This window comes from Terrapene carolina, unplaced genomic scaffold, assembly GCF_002925995.2.
Source record: "Terrapene carolina triunguis isolate 2854851 unplaced genomic scaffold, T_m_triunguis-2.0 Scaffold69, whole genome shotgun sequence".
Taxonomy (NCBI): Eukaryota; Metazoa; Chordata; order Testudines; family Emydidae; genus Terrapene; species Terrapene triunguis.
The window spans coordinates 21,960,788-21,975,626 of record NW_020664420.1 but is presented as its reverse complement, the minus strand read 5'-3'; the positions used below and the strand labels follow the sequence as shown (position 1 = coordinate 21,975,626).

The 14,839-nt window shown below is 39.9% G+C and overlaps 1 protein-coding gene across 1 annotated transcript in view; it reads left to right on the top strand.

Moving 5' to 3' along the window:
* The window catches only part of OXCT1 (3-oxoacid CoA-transferase 1), a 126,949-nt gene that overhangs the window by 78,837 nt on the left and 33,273 nt on the right, over positions 1-14,839 (top strand). Inside the window, exons 12-13 of the mRNA XM_024198963.3 lie at positions 4,367-4,439; positions 5,222-5,297. Of these exons, the coding sequence (XP_024054731.2) occupies positions 4,367-4,439; positions 5,222-5,297 (149 nt within the window). The remainder of the gene's footprint in view (positions 1-4,366; positions 4,440-5,221; positions 5,298-14,839) is intronic.

Here is a 14,839-nt window from a genome sequence, read left to right as displayed (position 1 = left end):
CTCACTACTCAAAGAATTAAATTTAAGCACAAGAGAGAAATAAAAGTTATGAAATGCATAGACTAGTCAAAAAACTAAAACAACACACTTGGAAAGAAGTATTAAGTAACAACAACAACAATACAAGTATGTGTTGGGAGGTGAGTGTGATAAGAACGGCCATACTGGGTCAGACCAAAGGTCCATCTAGCCCACTATCCTGTCTTCTCAGAGTGGTCAATGCCAAGTGCCCGAGAGGTAATGAACAGAATAGGTAATCACCAAGTGATCCATCCCCCATCGCCCATTCCAAGCTTCTGGCAAACAGAGGCTAGGGACACCATCCCTGTCCATCCTGGCTAATAGCCATTGATGGACTTATCCTCCATGAACTTATCTAGTTCTTTTTTGAATTCTGTTATAGTCTTGGTCTTCACAACATCATCTGACAAGGAGTTCCACAAGTTCACTGTTCATTGTGTGAAAAAATACTTCCTTTTGTTTGTTTTAAACCTGGTGCCTATTAATTTCATTTGGTGACCCCTAGTTCTTGTGTTATGAGAAGGAGTAAATAACACTTCCTTATTTATTTTCTCCATACCAGTCATGGTTTTATAGATGTCTATCATATCCCCCCTTAGTCGTCTCTTTTCCAAGCTGAAAATTCCCAGTCTTCTCATATGGCAGTATTCATTTTTGTTGCTCTTTTCTGAACTTTTTCCAATTCCAATATATCTTTTTTGAGATAGGGCGCCCACATCTGCATTCAGTATTCAAGAAGTGGGCATAGCATGGACTTATATAGAGGCAATATGATATTGTCTGTCTTGCATCTATCCCTTTCTTAATGATTCCCAACATTTTGTTCACTTTTTTGACTGCTGTTGCACATTGAGTGGATGTTTTCAGAGACCAATTCACAATGACTCCAAGATCTCTTTCTTGAGTGGTAACAGCCAATTTAGATCCCATCATTTTATATATATATATATTTGGGATTATGTTTTCCAATGTATATTACTTTGCATTTATTAACATTGAATTTCATCTGCCATTTTGTTGCCCAGTCACCCAGTTTTGAGAGATTCTTTTGTAGCTCTTCACAGTTGCCTGGGACTTAACTATCTTGAGCAATTTTGTATCATCTGCAAATTTTGCCACCTCACTGTTTACCCCCTTTTCCCAGATCATTTATGAATATGTTGAATAGGACTGGGCCCAGTACAGACCCCTGGGGGGCACCACTATTTACCTCTCTCCATTCTGAAAACTGACCATTTATTCTTACCCTTTGTTTCCTATCTTTTAACCAGTTACAAATCCATGAGAGGACCTTCCCTCTTATCCCATGACAGCTTACTTTGCTTAAGAGCCTATGGTGAGGGACCGTGTCAAAGGGTTTCTGAAAATCTAAGTACACCTCTACCCCGATATAACGTGACCTGATATAACACGAATTCGGATATAATGCGGTAAAGCAGCGCTCCGGGGGGGCGGGGCGGGGCAGGGCTGCGCGCTCCGGCGGATCAAAGCAAGTTCGTTATAACACGGTTTCACCTATAACGCGGTAAGATTTTTTGGCTACCGAGGACAGCGTTATATCTGGGTAGAGGTTTACACTATATCCACTGGATCCCCCTTGTTCACATGCTTTGGGCCCCCTCAAAGAATTCTAGTAGATTAGTGAGGCATGATTTCCCTTTACAAAAACCATATTGACTCTTCCCCAACAAATTATGTTCATCTATGTGTCTGACAATTCTGTTCTTTACTATAGTTTCAACCAGTTTGCCCGGTACTGAAGTCAGTGATTACTGGCCTGTAATCACTGGGATCACCTCTGGAGCTCTTTTTAAAATTTTTTTAAAAATTGGTGTCACATTAGCTATCCTCTAGTCCAGGGGTGTGCAAACGTTTTGGCCCGAGGGCCACATTGGGGTTGCAAAACTGTAATGAGGGCCGGGTAGGGAAGGCTGTGCCTCCCCAAACAGCCTGGCCCCCACCCCCATCCGACCCCTCCCACTTCCTGCCCCCTGACTGCCCCCCTCAGAACCTCCCAACCCTGCTCCTTGTCCCCTAACCACCCCCTCCCGGGACCCCCAGCCCCTAACTGCTCTGACCCCTATCCACACCCCTGTCCCCTGACACACACACCCCGGGACTCCCATGCTTATCCAACCCTCCCCTGTCCCCTGACCGCCCCCCAGAACCTCCACCCCATCCAACCGCTCCCTGCTCCCTGTCCCCTGACTGCCCCCCAGGATCCCCCCCAGCCGCCTTACCATGCCGCTCGGAGCAGCATGTCTGGCAGCCGCATGTCTGGCACTTGGTAGCTTACTGGGTGGCCGCCCCGCCACGCAGTTTAGAGGGAATTTAGGATACCTCCCCCTGTAATTCACCCATTTCAGCTTCAGACAACCTCTCCCCATCTTTTGGCAGGAAAAAGTGGTCACACAGCTTTGAAATGGGAAAACTAGCTTGTTAAGGTTTGTTTGTTTGTTTTTTGTTTGTTTGGGGTTTTTTTTAGTTTAGTTTCACAATACAAAGTTATGCAAGTACTTGCAGTTAATTCCATTCAGTTTAAACACAGGCCTTGCTTCTGCACTGGGATTAGCTAGTGCAGAGACCTACACCCATACAGACTCCCATTAGTGTTAACAGGACTCTGCATGTCCACAGGCCCACACTAGTGGATCCTAGTGCAGGATCAGGTATATACATCTGGTATTTTAGAAAGGGCTTTTCATAATAATATAGATCTCCTCTTTAGCAGATCATGTTAGCTAGTACAGCTAAACTGAATAGCCAAATGAGATAAAGCACTGATATATAACCAAATTTATAATTTAATTTAGCTGTACACTCCAGCAACTGCTTACTGACTTGTAAAAATATTTGCCGCCTACCTTAACTAATTGATTCTGTTATCACAGTAAAAAGAACAGGAGTACTTGTGGCATCTTAGAGACTAACAAATTTATTTATCACAGTGTTGTTTTTCCCACTTTGAACAATGCCATCTCTGCAATATTACTCATGTATCATTTCAGCACCTAACAAAGTTTCACCAACAGCTGGCTGTGGAAATATTTTATATGGGGGAGATTTTCCAAGGCACAAATAGGAGTTAAGTGCCTACCTTTGAAAATCTCCGTGTGTGTGTGTGTGTGTGTGTGTGTGTGTGCGTGTGCATGCACACAAGTTAAGACTTGAGATTAATGTAATTTTTTAAAAAAATTAAACAGGGTAAAAATTGTTCTTTAAAAATAATGTATCCTAAATTGGCAGTCATCATCTGGTATTTGAAGTATTCTTTCAAAAACATGTGGTAGAACTTGCAAAGAATTTGCAAGATGAAAAATGGGATTGGATATTTATATGGGTATCATAGTTATCATTAATTATAACAAATTTTACAAGGGATATTAAACCTCATGCTTCAGGTTTTAAACCAATCTCTAACTATTAAAGATACCTCCTAGGTAAGACAGGAAAAACAGTACTGCTTGTGCCTCACCAGAAGTGGTGCTGGGAGGCAGGAAGGCGGTCCAGTGCTAGGTCTAGGGTTAGGTCCTTCAGGTCTTCCATGTGATTTGTCAGGTGGTTGCTGGATAAGGTTTTGTGTGCTCCATTCACAGGACCAGGAACAGCTCAGGGAGCGGCTGCTTAGCATAAGGAGGCTGCTCACAAACATTCATTTTCTTGTACATGCACCTTGGAGACAAGAGTGAACCAACGCTGTCACACATTGAAAGGACATTTCCACTAGAGTGAATTCCCAGTCTGGCCTCCTCTTTTTGTAACATTTTCTGTCTTCTCCAGACACTTTCTTTCTGCTAAAAATTGCCCCACACTTTTCCCACAATGAATGAAATGAATGAATGAAAAGCTAAGTCCAGTGGGGGTTTTCATGACCTTAACATGAGATTCCACTGCCTATACCTTTGAATGGGGTCATTATCTGATCACCTATAAAATACTTCCTGCCACTCACACTACCTGATTGATTTGGTATTGGTATGACTCAGGTGCCAGTCTAAGGCCATGTCTACACTACACTTACAGTGGCACAGCTGTACGGATACAGCTGTTCCACTGTAAGATCGCTTGTGTAACCACTCTATGCCGATGGGAGAGAGCTCTCCCATCAGCATAATAAAACCACCTAAACGAGCAGTGGTAGTTATGTCAGTGGGAGAAGCTCTCCCTAATTCATGGCCTAATTCAGCCCCTGACCAACTCCCTCAAGCCATTCTTACAGAGTAACCTTCCCCTCCCATAATTCCAAAAAGCTTACACCAGTAAAGATGGACATGATGAAGATCCCTTCCTATTGGATTTTCCTAAACACCAGTTCTGTAAATATAACAGCCCATTTCTTTTACAGGTAAAGAGACAGTCACCGTTCTTCCAGGTTCCTCCTATTTCTCTAGTGATGAATCATTTGCAATGATTAGAGGGTATGTAACAGAACTCCTAATCTGTTAAAATGCTGAACAGAATAGGATGAGTCACTAACTAAACTCATTAGTAATGCTCTGAAATGTGATTATCATTTAACAACCTGTAAAACTATTGTGGAAGTTCAGTGACAACTTACAGAAGGATTAGGTCAGGCTAGTGGAAACTGAAATATTCAACTGACTGTGACTGATAGATGCCATAAGGATGTTTGCGTCTAACACCACTTGACTGTATATAAACACATTTGTAGCTGTGTTTTAAACAGCTACTTTTTAGTCACTTTCCGAGGAATCTAATCTGTACTTGCACGCTGTATATTCTCTTTACTCAGCTTATGTCTGCAATCCTGATTCCGCCTCCCTGATGGAAATTCACCATCTGCACCTGTTTTTTGTTTGTTTTTTTCGGAGAGGAGGTTGGATACAAACAAACACTAAACCATAATGGCTCTGAAAAGATAATCAATGCACGTAAATATGTGAAGGAGTGCGTTTAAAAATGTGAGTTCAGAGCTGATTTACTGTGAATGCAATTAACCAAAACCAGACAGAAATAATCATGTTTTTGAGGCTCTGAAGGCAGAGGGAAATCCAGATCAGTGCTATGTGTAGGGGGAAAAAGTGCACGTGTAAGTGACAAACTGCTCAGTTCCTCTGTTGTTTACTACCATTTTTAGGAGCTTTATATTGATATATTAAGACAGTGAACAAATAACTTGGTTGGATTTGTGAGCTATTATTTCAACACAGTATGCTAATTGCACACTATCTTTTACCAGAGGTCATGTCGATTTGACAATGCTTGGAGCAATGCAGGTGTCTAAATATGGTGATCTGGCCAACTGGATGATACCTGTAAGTAAACACTTGTACCATGAGTGCACTTACTTTAGAATAATACAAATGTATTTTTCCTAGCTTCTTTCATAACAACTGTGTTTTGAAACTGCAGTTTCTAAACTCATAGCAGAGAGAGAGAGAGTTTGAGACAAAGGAGAATAGATTTTAAATGAACAGTTGCAGGTGCCTAACTTTATTTAGTTATTTTTAATAAGTGTTCAAAAACTGGAGATTTAAGGAGCTTTGGAGACAATTTGATAGTGGAACCATTGCACCAGACATACAATTTTTGTTCAGCATCTTGAGTTCATGGAGACTTTCAATGTAAAGATGTGTACTGTTTCTTTAAATCTGTGGCAAGAAGACACGAAAGAATTTAGTTAAAAACTGGGCTGTGAGGCAGAGAAAAGGAGAGAATGCGTACAGCTTTAAGGTCAATACTGTTTTCCTTCAATATCGCCAGCTCCAAGCATTCAAAAATCCTGAGTCAGGCCTCCAAAATTGAGTTTGTATTGAAAAGAATGAGATTTTTAAAATAATAATTTGTGGTCTTTCTATTTGCCTCCTAGTTTTTGAGCTGTTAGGGTTCCCATTTTAAAACTTCTCTGAGTTTCCTGCAGTTTAGAGATTTATTGCATACATTTTCAGTAGCTCTCAACACAACATCAATACCAGTAGGGAGCAAAGAATGTCTAACAAAAGAGATGATATAGGGCTTGAAATTGGTAGGAAAGAAGACAACCCTACAACCAACAGTCAAAGCAAATTCCTCTTGTAGGGAAACTGGAGATTCTAAGACGTTCCTGGCTGAAAAAATAAGAAAGGTAGACATGTTTTGGGAAGGGGCTATGAGGGGCATAAGGAGGTTTACAGCAGTATATATTAAGGTCACTGCTTCTGGCTGCATATAAGTGAAACCAAAATATTAAATTCTAGTGGTTGTCCTGTGATTGTTTTAAACTCATTTTTCTTTTTCTAACAGTCATTCATTTGTCATGTGAGGGACTAATGTTGCTAGTTAGATGGTTTCAGAACTCATTGGTAAAACCCCCTGAGCAAAGATGGGCACAACTACCAATTTTGCCTTCATTTACGGTTACTTATTGACACACTTTTTGTCTTGAATTTGATGCCATTGTCAATAAGAGCTATGGATTTTCACAGCTAAAATGATGAAATTCTAATCCATGAGGCGGAAGCATGAGTTTGACCCATTTCCAATGGTACCACATGGATAAAAAGAATAGCTTTCAGGGCAATTTGATGAAATTTTTGCAGGCAGAAAACCCTTTGATTATTGTGAAAAAATGGAATTTAGAATTAATATCCCCTCTCTGTGATATTTCACTGGTGGTTAGGCATCTTTTATACTTTAACCTAGTTTAGGGAACCTGGAGGGTGGTCAGGTATGCTGTTGGGCCAATACCTCTCATGTTTGGACCTTAATATTTACATTAGGTCAACTGGGCATTTCTTAAGATGCCGTTAGTACTAGATCTTTATGTAACTTGCCATTGAACTTAATTTGGAACATATTGTATTTTTGTGTGTCTTGAGTTACAAAAATCCAAAATAAATAATAAACTCAGCCTCTTTTGGAAAGGAGAAGAATACTGTGAAAAAAGGGAAAGAATCAAATTATATTTTTAGTCCCTGATATGGTTTATGATCTGCACCAAAATGAGATTAATATGAGGTCACCAAATATGTTTCTAAAAAGAGTCAAGGAGTTAATGGACTGAAGCCCAATGTAGTTAAAATTAGAGTATGGGTGATTTATTTATTACAGTTATGTTTTAGAGAGTTCAGATTTCCTTTTAAAATAAATTTAGTATCTAAATCTTATGCCAGTTAGATGGGCAAATGACTATCAGTCTGATACACAGTCCTTAGGAGACTTGCATTTACAGTAAGATATCTTTCCCTTTATGTCATCTTATGAACCACTTTTATTTTCTCTTGATATTGAATTAATACAGTTCTGTCAGAAGACCTCATCTTCTTTGTTTTGTAGAGGATGTGACTATTCATTACATAATGCAGAATGAACTAATTATTTACCTACTGGTTTGCAAAAATGATTTTGAATCATTGTATTCTGGATCACAAAATGTATTTAAATGACACACACGTAAACATTTTTCATTCTAAATTTCTGGGGTTTAAACCTAACGTATATTTCTTATTGAAATAATTTTCCTCAATGTAGATTATTGAAAAAATAATTTTTGTTACACACACTAGGGATTTTTCTTGTCTTGGGGGAGATATGCTCAACTGAATTTTTGAAGTTTTTTTTTTTTAAGTGTAATTGTTAAGAAAAAACAGTCCTCGAATGGGAGATTGCATGGGTCATATATATTTGAATGGGAAATGCACTAAAAGTGTAGCATATAGAAATGATAGCAACATATGTACAGTGTTTCCACTTCAAACTACAGTTTCAGTTGGCGTTCAGACGAAGTCTGCAATTCTACATTAGATTCCAATGCCATTCTGTGACATTGTGCAGAGTCACATTAGAACTCCATGAGTACAGAGGTCTGCACTTGCAAATCCTGATGAAGGATCAGGGTCAAATTTCAAGTATTTTTACTAGTGTATGCCATCTCGGTGGTGGTGGTATTATTATTTTGATTATTTATTATTATGCTAAAAGTCTATATCAACATCTAGTCTGTCAGCAGAAGTCTGTACAAACATTTCTCAATGCTCTAAAGCATATTTGGATTTGATCACTCAAATAATTGCCACATAAGAAGGATTCTTTTCTCTTTGCTCACTTACACTAGTCTTGTAATGGTACAAGGAGACCAACAATGTCTCCAGCGATAGTGCTTTTGCTGCAGGTGCAATTTGTGGGTTTTGATTTTAATCTGGACATCTTTAGGGTTTGAGTCCTTAGCCAAAATAAGTCTAAGCATTAGTCTATCTTAGACTAATGTTCTTTATTGATGTCTTTCAAGTGGACAGTCAGTATACTAACATATCTGTGGATTGTGGGCATGTCCTTCAAGTTAGAGGTCTCCTGACTCTCTGGAATTCACTTCTTCCCCAATCCTTTGGACCAAAAAAGGCTGAGTTTAATGCTCATACGCACTGCAAGACCTTTGTTTACTCAAGATTTTTCTGAGAGGATTGCTAGAAAGGAGTTTGAAGTGGTTGTTTAGAAGGTGTTGTTTTGTTTGCTTTATTATTTTTATAGTAAATATGTCTTGGAGTTGAAAAGAGGAACATTTTATAAATGGAAAAATAAATAAAATATAAACTGCTCCCTGCTGTACAAAGTACTGGTTAACCCATGCAAAAAATGGGTACATCCCCTCTGAAAAACAGGCATTTTTCAATTACACTATCAAATATTGCAGTAGTAGCTATGACTGAAGAAGTTTAACAAAAAGTAGGCATATAAGTGTTTCTCGGTCTTATTCTACCTTCTGTTTTAAACAAGACAATATGTCATCGTTATTAGGTGACTTCAGTGAGCTCTATATATCCTTTTTTGTTGCAAGATTTATGTTGAATAATATACAGATACATTTTTATTGCAAGAAGCTAACATTCAAGGGAACTTAAAGTTCCATTTTATTGCATCATTTTTCACTTAACTTTCTATTTTCATAGTTTCATCATTTTTTTATGCCATAAGTCTCTGTTTGGTGGTATTTCCATCAGTTGGAGGCAAGTAATAATCCTAAGCCTTCAAGTTTTGAATAAGTAACATAGTGAAACTATTCTTGCTCTCCCTAAATAGGTTGATATCACTCAAGCACTGGTACTTATATATGTATTTGCATACATTCATAATGAGGAAGTCAACTGGGAAGGATCATTAAAATAATTGTAGCCCTCTCCTCCTTCCCTTCTTCATTAACTTTTAATGGAGGTGGGACTCCCATGAAAGTTTTGGGGTAAGAAGAGCTGTATGTCATTCTAAGCACACTACAAAATGCAAGGCTCGGGGTACTGGTCTGCTCATGGGAAGGACGGGAGCTTGTTCCTAACCACAGGTTCTCGATGACAGGCTGACTCCATAAAGCATGAAGGTTTATATCCTTTGCATGCGAACATTCATTTCATTCTTCCCACTGACTATATTTGCTTGCCTCTTAAGGTTCCACCTCAGCCCTTCCTCAAGCTTTTTCAGCTCACACTATCCCAGACTCCTTTCCTAGCACGTCAGAGGTGGGACCTTCACTGAGGTCTTTGCTCAGACCCTGGTCACCGCAACCTTCCCAGCACTTGCTTCTCACTTGAAAAAAATGTATTGCCTTTATATCACTTCCTTGGTTGCAAACTTACAACTTTGCCCCGGAACACAAGCCTCAGAATTCCATTAATCTGGGAAGAAGCCAGGCACAGATGGGCACCTATCTTTCTTTAAAGCCTACTCTAGGACACAATCCCCTCTTTGTTCACTTTGTTTAATTGTTTTTTTTTTCTTTTGTATTTCACAAACGGAAATGTCTCCCCCTCTAAGGAGTTTAGGGCTTAAATTTCACTGAATTTCACTGAAACTCATTGCCCTCTCAGTAGAAGGTGGACAGATCACCAATCACAAATGTTAACCTTTTGTGATTATATTTTCTGTTAAAATAATAATAAAAAATGACTGGACTATGTCTCCTTTCACTTTGTCTCCATAATGTTTTTACCTGTGCCAGTGTATCTTTTTCAATTGTCTATTTCAGTGTCTGTTTTCCTCACTCTTAATCTTCTTGTGCCCAGTATATTTTTCCCCCATCCCTCCCCTTTCTTTTCCAATGCTTTAATCTCATTCCTTCTTCTTAATCTTTTTTTCCCTGTCTTTGTCTCCCCTCCAGAAATCATCTGTCTCTTCCACTGCCCAGCACTGCATGGCACTCTGTCCATCTCCCCCAACAACCCAGCACCCACTTCTCTCTCTCTCGCTCTCTCTCTCTCTGTCCCTGACTCTTTCTCATCCACTGTACCTATCAGTCTAGGAGTATGTTGCTGCAAAAACTGTGTGTTCCATTTCCTACAACCTGGAAAAGAGGGATCCATGATGGGTGTCATTTCCCTGTGGGCCCAGATGTCCGTGCCTGCCCCTCTCCTAGCCACAGAAAAGAAGGGGATTGAGAGAGAACCGAGGAGTTGAAAATTTCTCCCGTTCTAATAGAATCATGGTTGCTCTTATCCTATCCCTACACTGCTTCTTCTCCTTCCCATCCCTATGGCATATAAGCTCCAGGCCACCTTACCTTCATTGCTGGCCCCTATACATACCTGATCTGTGCTTGATAGTAAAGCCCAAGGGTAGGGAGATAGGGAGAGATGTACACATGCCAACACCTCCTGTTGCAACTTGTGTGAGAAATACCATAAAAGTGCTGATGTTGGTTGCTCCTTTCAAGTCCATGATCAGTGCTGGGCTCAAGACAACAGGACTGTCCGATGCACCTCTGTCAGTGGCATTTGGCAGAGAAAGCTTCACTATGTTGCTCCAGTGAACACCAACCCTGACTAGGTGGGACCACCTTTAGAGGTGAGACGTTAGCTCAGTCTCCCTCTATTGACTCTAAACCACACTGCCAATTGTTTTGGTGATGTGCAAGGCTGTCTAAAGGCACTAGACCTTGGCCACCAATTTATTTTACACATACCATTGTCAATCAGGGTTGTTCCAGAATGTATCTTAGAGGTGAACAGAAGTGAGTCCCACTCTGTTCCTTCACCCATGGGAATTTTCATGAGGTGAGACTTGCTACATGAAATACCTCATCTTGTAGATCAGTGGTCTCCAAACTTTTTTGATTGCGCATCCGCTAGCAGTAAAAAAATGTTGAGCACGCACCCCCTGCCGCACCGGCTCTACCATTTTTGCCGAAGCGAAAAAAAAAAAAGCCAGTCGGACTCCCGCCCAACCTCCCGAAGCGCCAAAAAAAAAAAAAAAAACGCTCCTCCTGCCACGCACCCCCAAGGATCCTCTTGCTCACCCCCTGGGGTGCATGCACCCCACTTTGGAGACCACTGTTGTAGATAATGGAGATATACAGTGGTTTCAATTAAAAGTTGACATTTACCAATAGTTGTAACACTATGCTATTTGTTTCAGAGTAGCAGCCGTGTTAGTCTGTATCTGCAAAAGAACAGGAGTACTTGTGGCACCTTAGAGACTAACAAATTTATTTGCGCATAAGCTTTCGTGGGATAATAGTTGTTAAATATTGACTTTTTTATTAAAGACCACGGTAGAATGTTTAAAAATAATGACACATTACATTTCTGCAGTATCTCTAATTCTCTATTTTTCTAAGTTCCCTATATAGTGAAGTAAAGTTTTGGAGTAAGCTATAGCACCTTTCACAAAAAAAGTAGCAAGGGATCTGATATTGCCTACCAGTGGGGTTTCTTTGACTAATGATGCTTTTGCATTGCTAAAATAGCCCCAAGCCGTTAAACATCAAGCTTTAAGAGAGGAGAGAAAAAAAAGATTAAAAGTGATGGATAATGCCTCCAAGGGATTCATTAATATTAATATAATAAATACTGGTGCTGCCTATTTGGTGTAACAGCAAATAAACCATTGAACCAGTGACAGAGATGCCCTGTGGCTAAAGATTCATGAATATCAAAGAGTAAATTTTGTAAAACTTCTGTGGGTTCCATGTCAATAGATAAAAATTTCCTCCAAACTTTTTCCTGCTGTATTACCATCACTAATGTGAAGGGAATATGCTCTGTCTTACATAATGGTTCTGATTTAATAAAATACCTTTTTGGAAGATCTGTACTACATAAGAACAACAGAATATGGCTAATAAATATGCAGAATATTGCGTCCCAGTTGTACACCTTATCAACTGGTACTTTAAGTAAGCATGTAAATAATTAGATGCAATGCATTTAAAAAGTGGTGTGTCTCCTTTTGTGTAGCACCACACAAGTTCTGGGGATAGAACACTAGGTGTACTAACTATCAAAGATAGCTGTATGTGCAGCTGTCTTCCCTGTAGTCAACTTTAAACAATTACAACTCATGACAAAGAGAATTAACTCTCTCTCTCTCTGCATATTCTTCTGCCGTAATCAAAGTCTGATGTTGTGGTAGCTGTTCAGTTAGGGTTTTGGGTTAGGAGGACAAGGCTCGTGTAAATGAACACATTACCACGCACAAAAACATACACGATAGCTATTCATTTTCAATTGTGCTCATAGCACTTTTCACTCCCAAAGATCCCAAAGTGCTTCACAAGTTGTATGCAATTCCAAGCTATCTTGTGCAGGTGTACGTGGTAGGGAAAAGGCATAAAGAACCTTTCATTCTCTGGACTCCCCCTGCACAAAGGCAGGCCAAGATACAAACCTAGTACTCCCTTGAGCACTAGGGAGGAGGCCTGACTAATGCACCCAGAGACCCTCCATGGCTCTAAGGTGGCATGCTCAGCCATCTTAGTGGGGGGTCGGACCTTCGGCCTCTTAGACACATGCTGCCCTCAGACACAGATGCTGGGGGGGACTGCACATTGCTCCTTTTTATGGAGCAATAGCAAAGAATGTTGCAGAGCTTCTTGTCCCTGACCCCTCCTGCTTATAACAGCGTTGATGTAGTTGACAAGGCAGGTTGTGGTTGTAATAAAAATCGGAGCAATATCAAAAGTCACTTTCGTTTTTTAAAAACTGATTTTAATCTGAAATATTTGGATTGAAGTTTTCAAAAGTGACTTGCGATTTTGGATGCCTCCATTTTTAGGTTCCCAACTTGAGGCACCTGAAAGGAGCCTGATTTTCAGAAAGCTGAGTGCACATTTTGAAAATCAGGCTTGTCTATGGGGTCTCAAGTGGGGCACCCAACAGCTAAGGCATCTAAAAATGAGTCACGCTTGGAAAAAATTGGCTTGGAATTTTAGAAATATCAGCCTAAAATCTTAATGCTGTACATCGAATCCCAGATCTAACTTGGAGCAACCTCAGGACTGACCGGATGAAAGGATTAATAATGAAATCCATCTAATGAAAAGAAAACCAGAGTACAAAAGTATTGACCCTTACCGAAGCTTAACTTTGCAGGGAAGCTAGGAAGAAGGCCAGTTCCAATTTAATAACATTTTATTTTAATTGGCTATCTGTAGAGGTCAGTATAACCTAGGACATTAGGAAAGTAATGCTATGCGTTAAGTGGTAATTTTTCACCCAGTCTTAAATGACATTTGTGAACAGCTTTCAGTGAGGATCCTTTTTTGAGACCAGTTGAAAATCTGGTGTGTTACAAAAACAACATAGCTGTTACGTTTGCACCTGACCCAAAGCTAACTCAAGTCAGTGGAGAGACTCCTATTTATTTCAGTGGGCTTGGGATGGAACCTTGAGTGAGCTGATACACTAATAGTAAACAATAGAAAAAAAATAATATAAAGGGAATCCCTCCTTTGGATTTCCCAATATGTTGTAGTTTCTCCATGTTTGTCTCTGAGGTCCTGAACGTGCAATGACTTATGCACATGCTTCACTTTAAGCATGTATGTAGTCCCACTGCCTTTACCAGGACGGCTCAGATCTTTGTAGGATCAGGAGCTTAGATTGTAAGCTTTCAGGGCAGGAACTGACTTCATTTTCAATATGTGTCCATACCACTACCAGCATACAAGAAAAGTCATCATACAGTTACTTAGGCCAGGTCTAAAATACGGACCTATGTTGGTATAACTACATCACTCAGGGGTGTGAAAAATACACACCCCTGAGCGACATAGTTATACCGATCTTAACCACCACCATCTGTGAATATCAAACATTGCACATTTATTTCTTGCTTCCAAATGACACATTAAGATGCAAGACATTCTATGAGAAGCATACTTCTTTTTTCATCATTATCATCATTACATTTTCATCATTACAATTCATCATTGTAGGTAATGGAATGATTACCTACTGCTGCAAATTAAGCAACTAAGTGCTATATAAACAGAAAATATTCAGGCTAAGTAAGTTTATTGGATTTGTACAGCTCTGAATGTCCATGGGAGCTGTGCTGCTAATTCCCAGTGCATTTTGAGCAGCTACCCCAGATTGCATGGAAACAAATTAGGCATGTAGTAGAAAATACGTTGGGGGTAGATCTGTTAACTCAAGACTGGGGAGCCTGCAGTTACCTGGATTCTCACGCTTATCTGAGTTCTACAGTTTCCAAGTGATGACATTATTTAAATTATAGGCAACAGCATTAACTTACTTGCAGACATCTGCTTTCTAAGTGAAGCATGTAATATAGATCAGCTTTGTAGTTCCACCTGCCTCACTCCCAACAAATACACACCTGGAAATCCTGCAGAGCCCTTATAGCACATAATTACTGCCATAAAGTGGCTACTGCAGGGTGAAAGGAAGAGTAGAGCATGTTGTGTTAGCTCCATTTCTCCTTCCACTGCATGTGAGGCTTTTCTGTCCTATTTTATTTTGATTTGCTCTTCTCCACACCTCATAGCGTAGGGGGATTATAGGGCTCATAATCAGGATAGTTATGGATGCTCTCCTAGACTTTTTTATTGGGGGAAATGAGAAATCTGACTTGCACAGCTTCCTACAATGAGCAG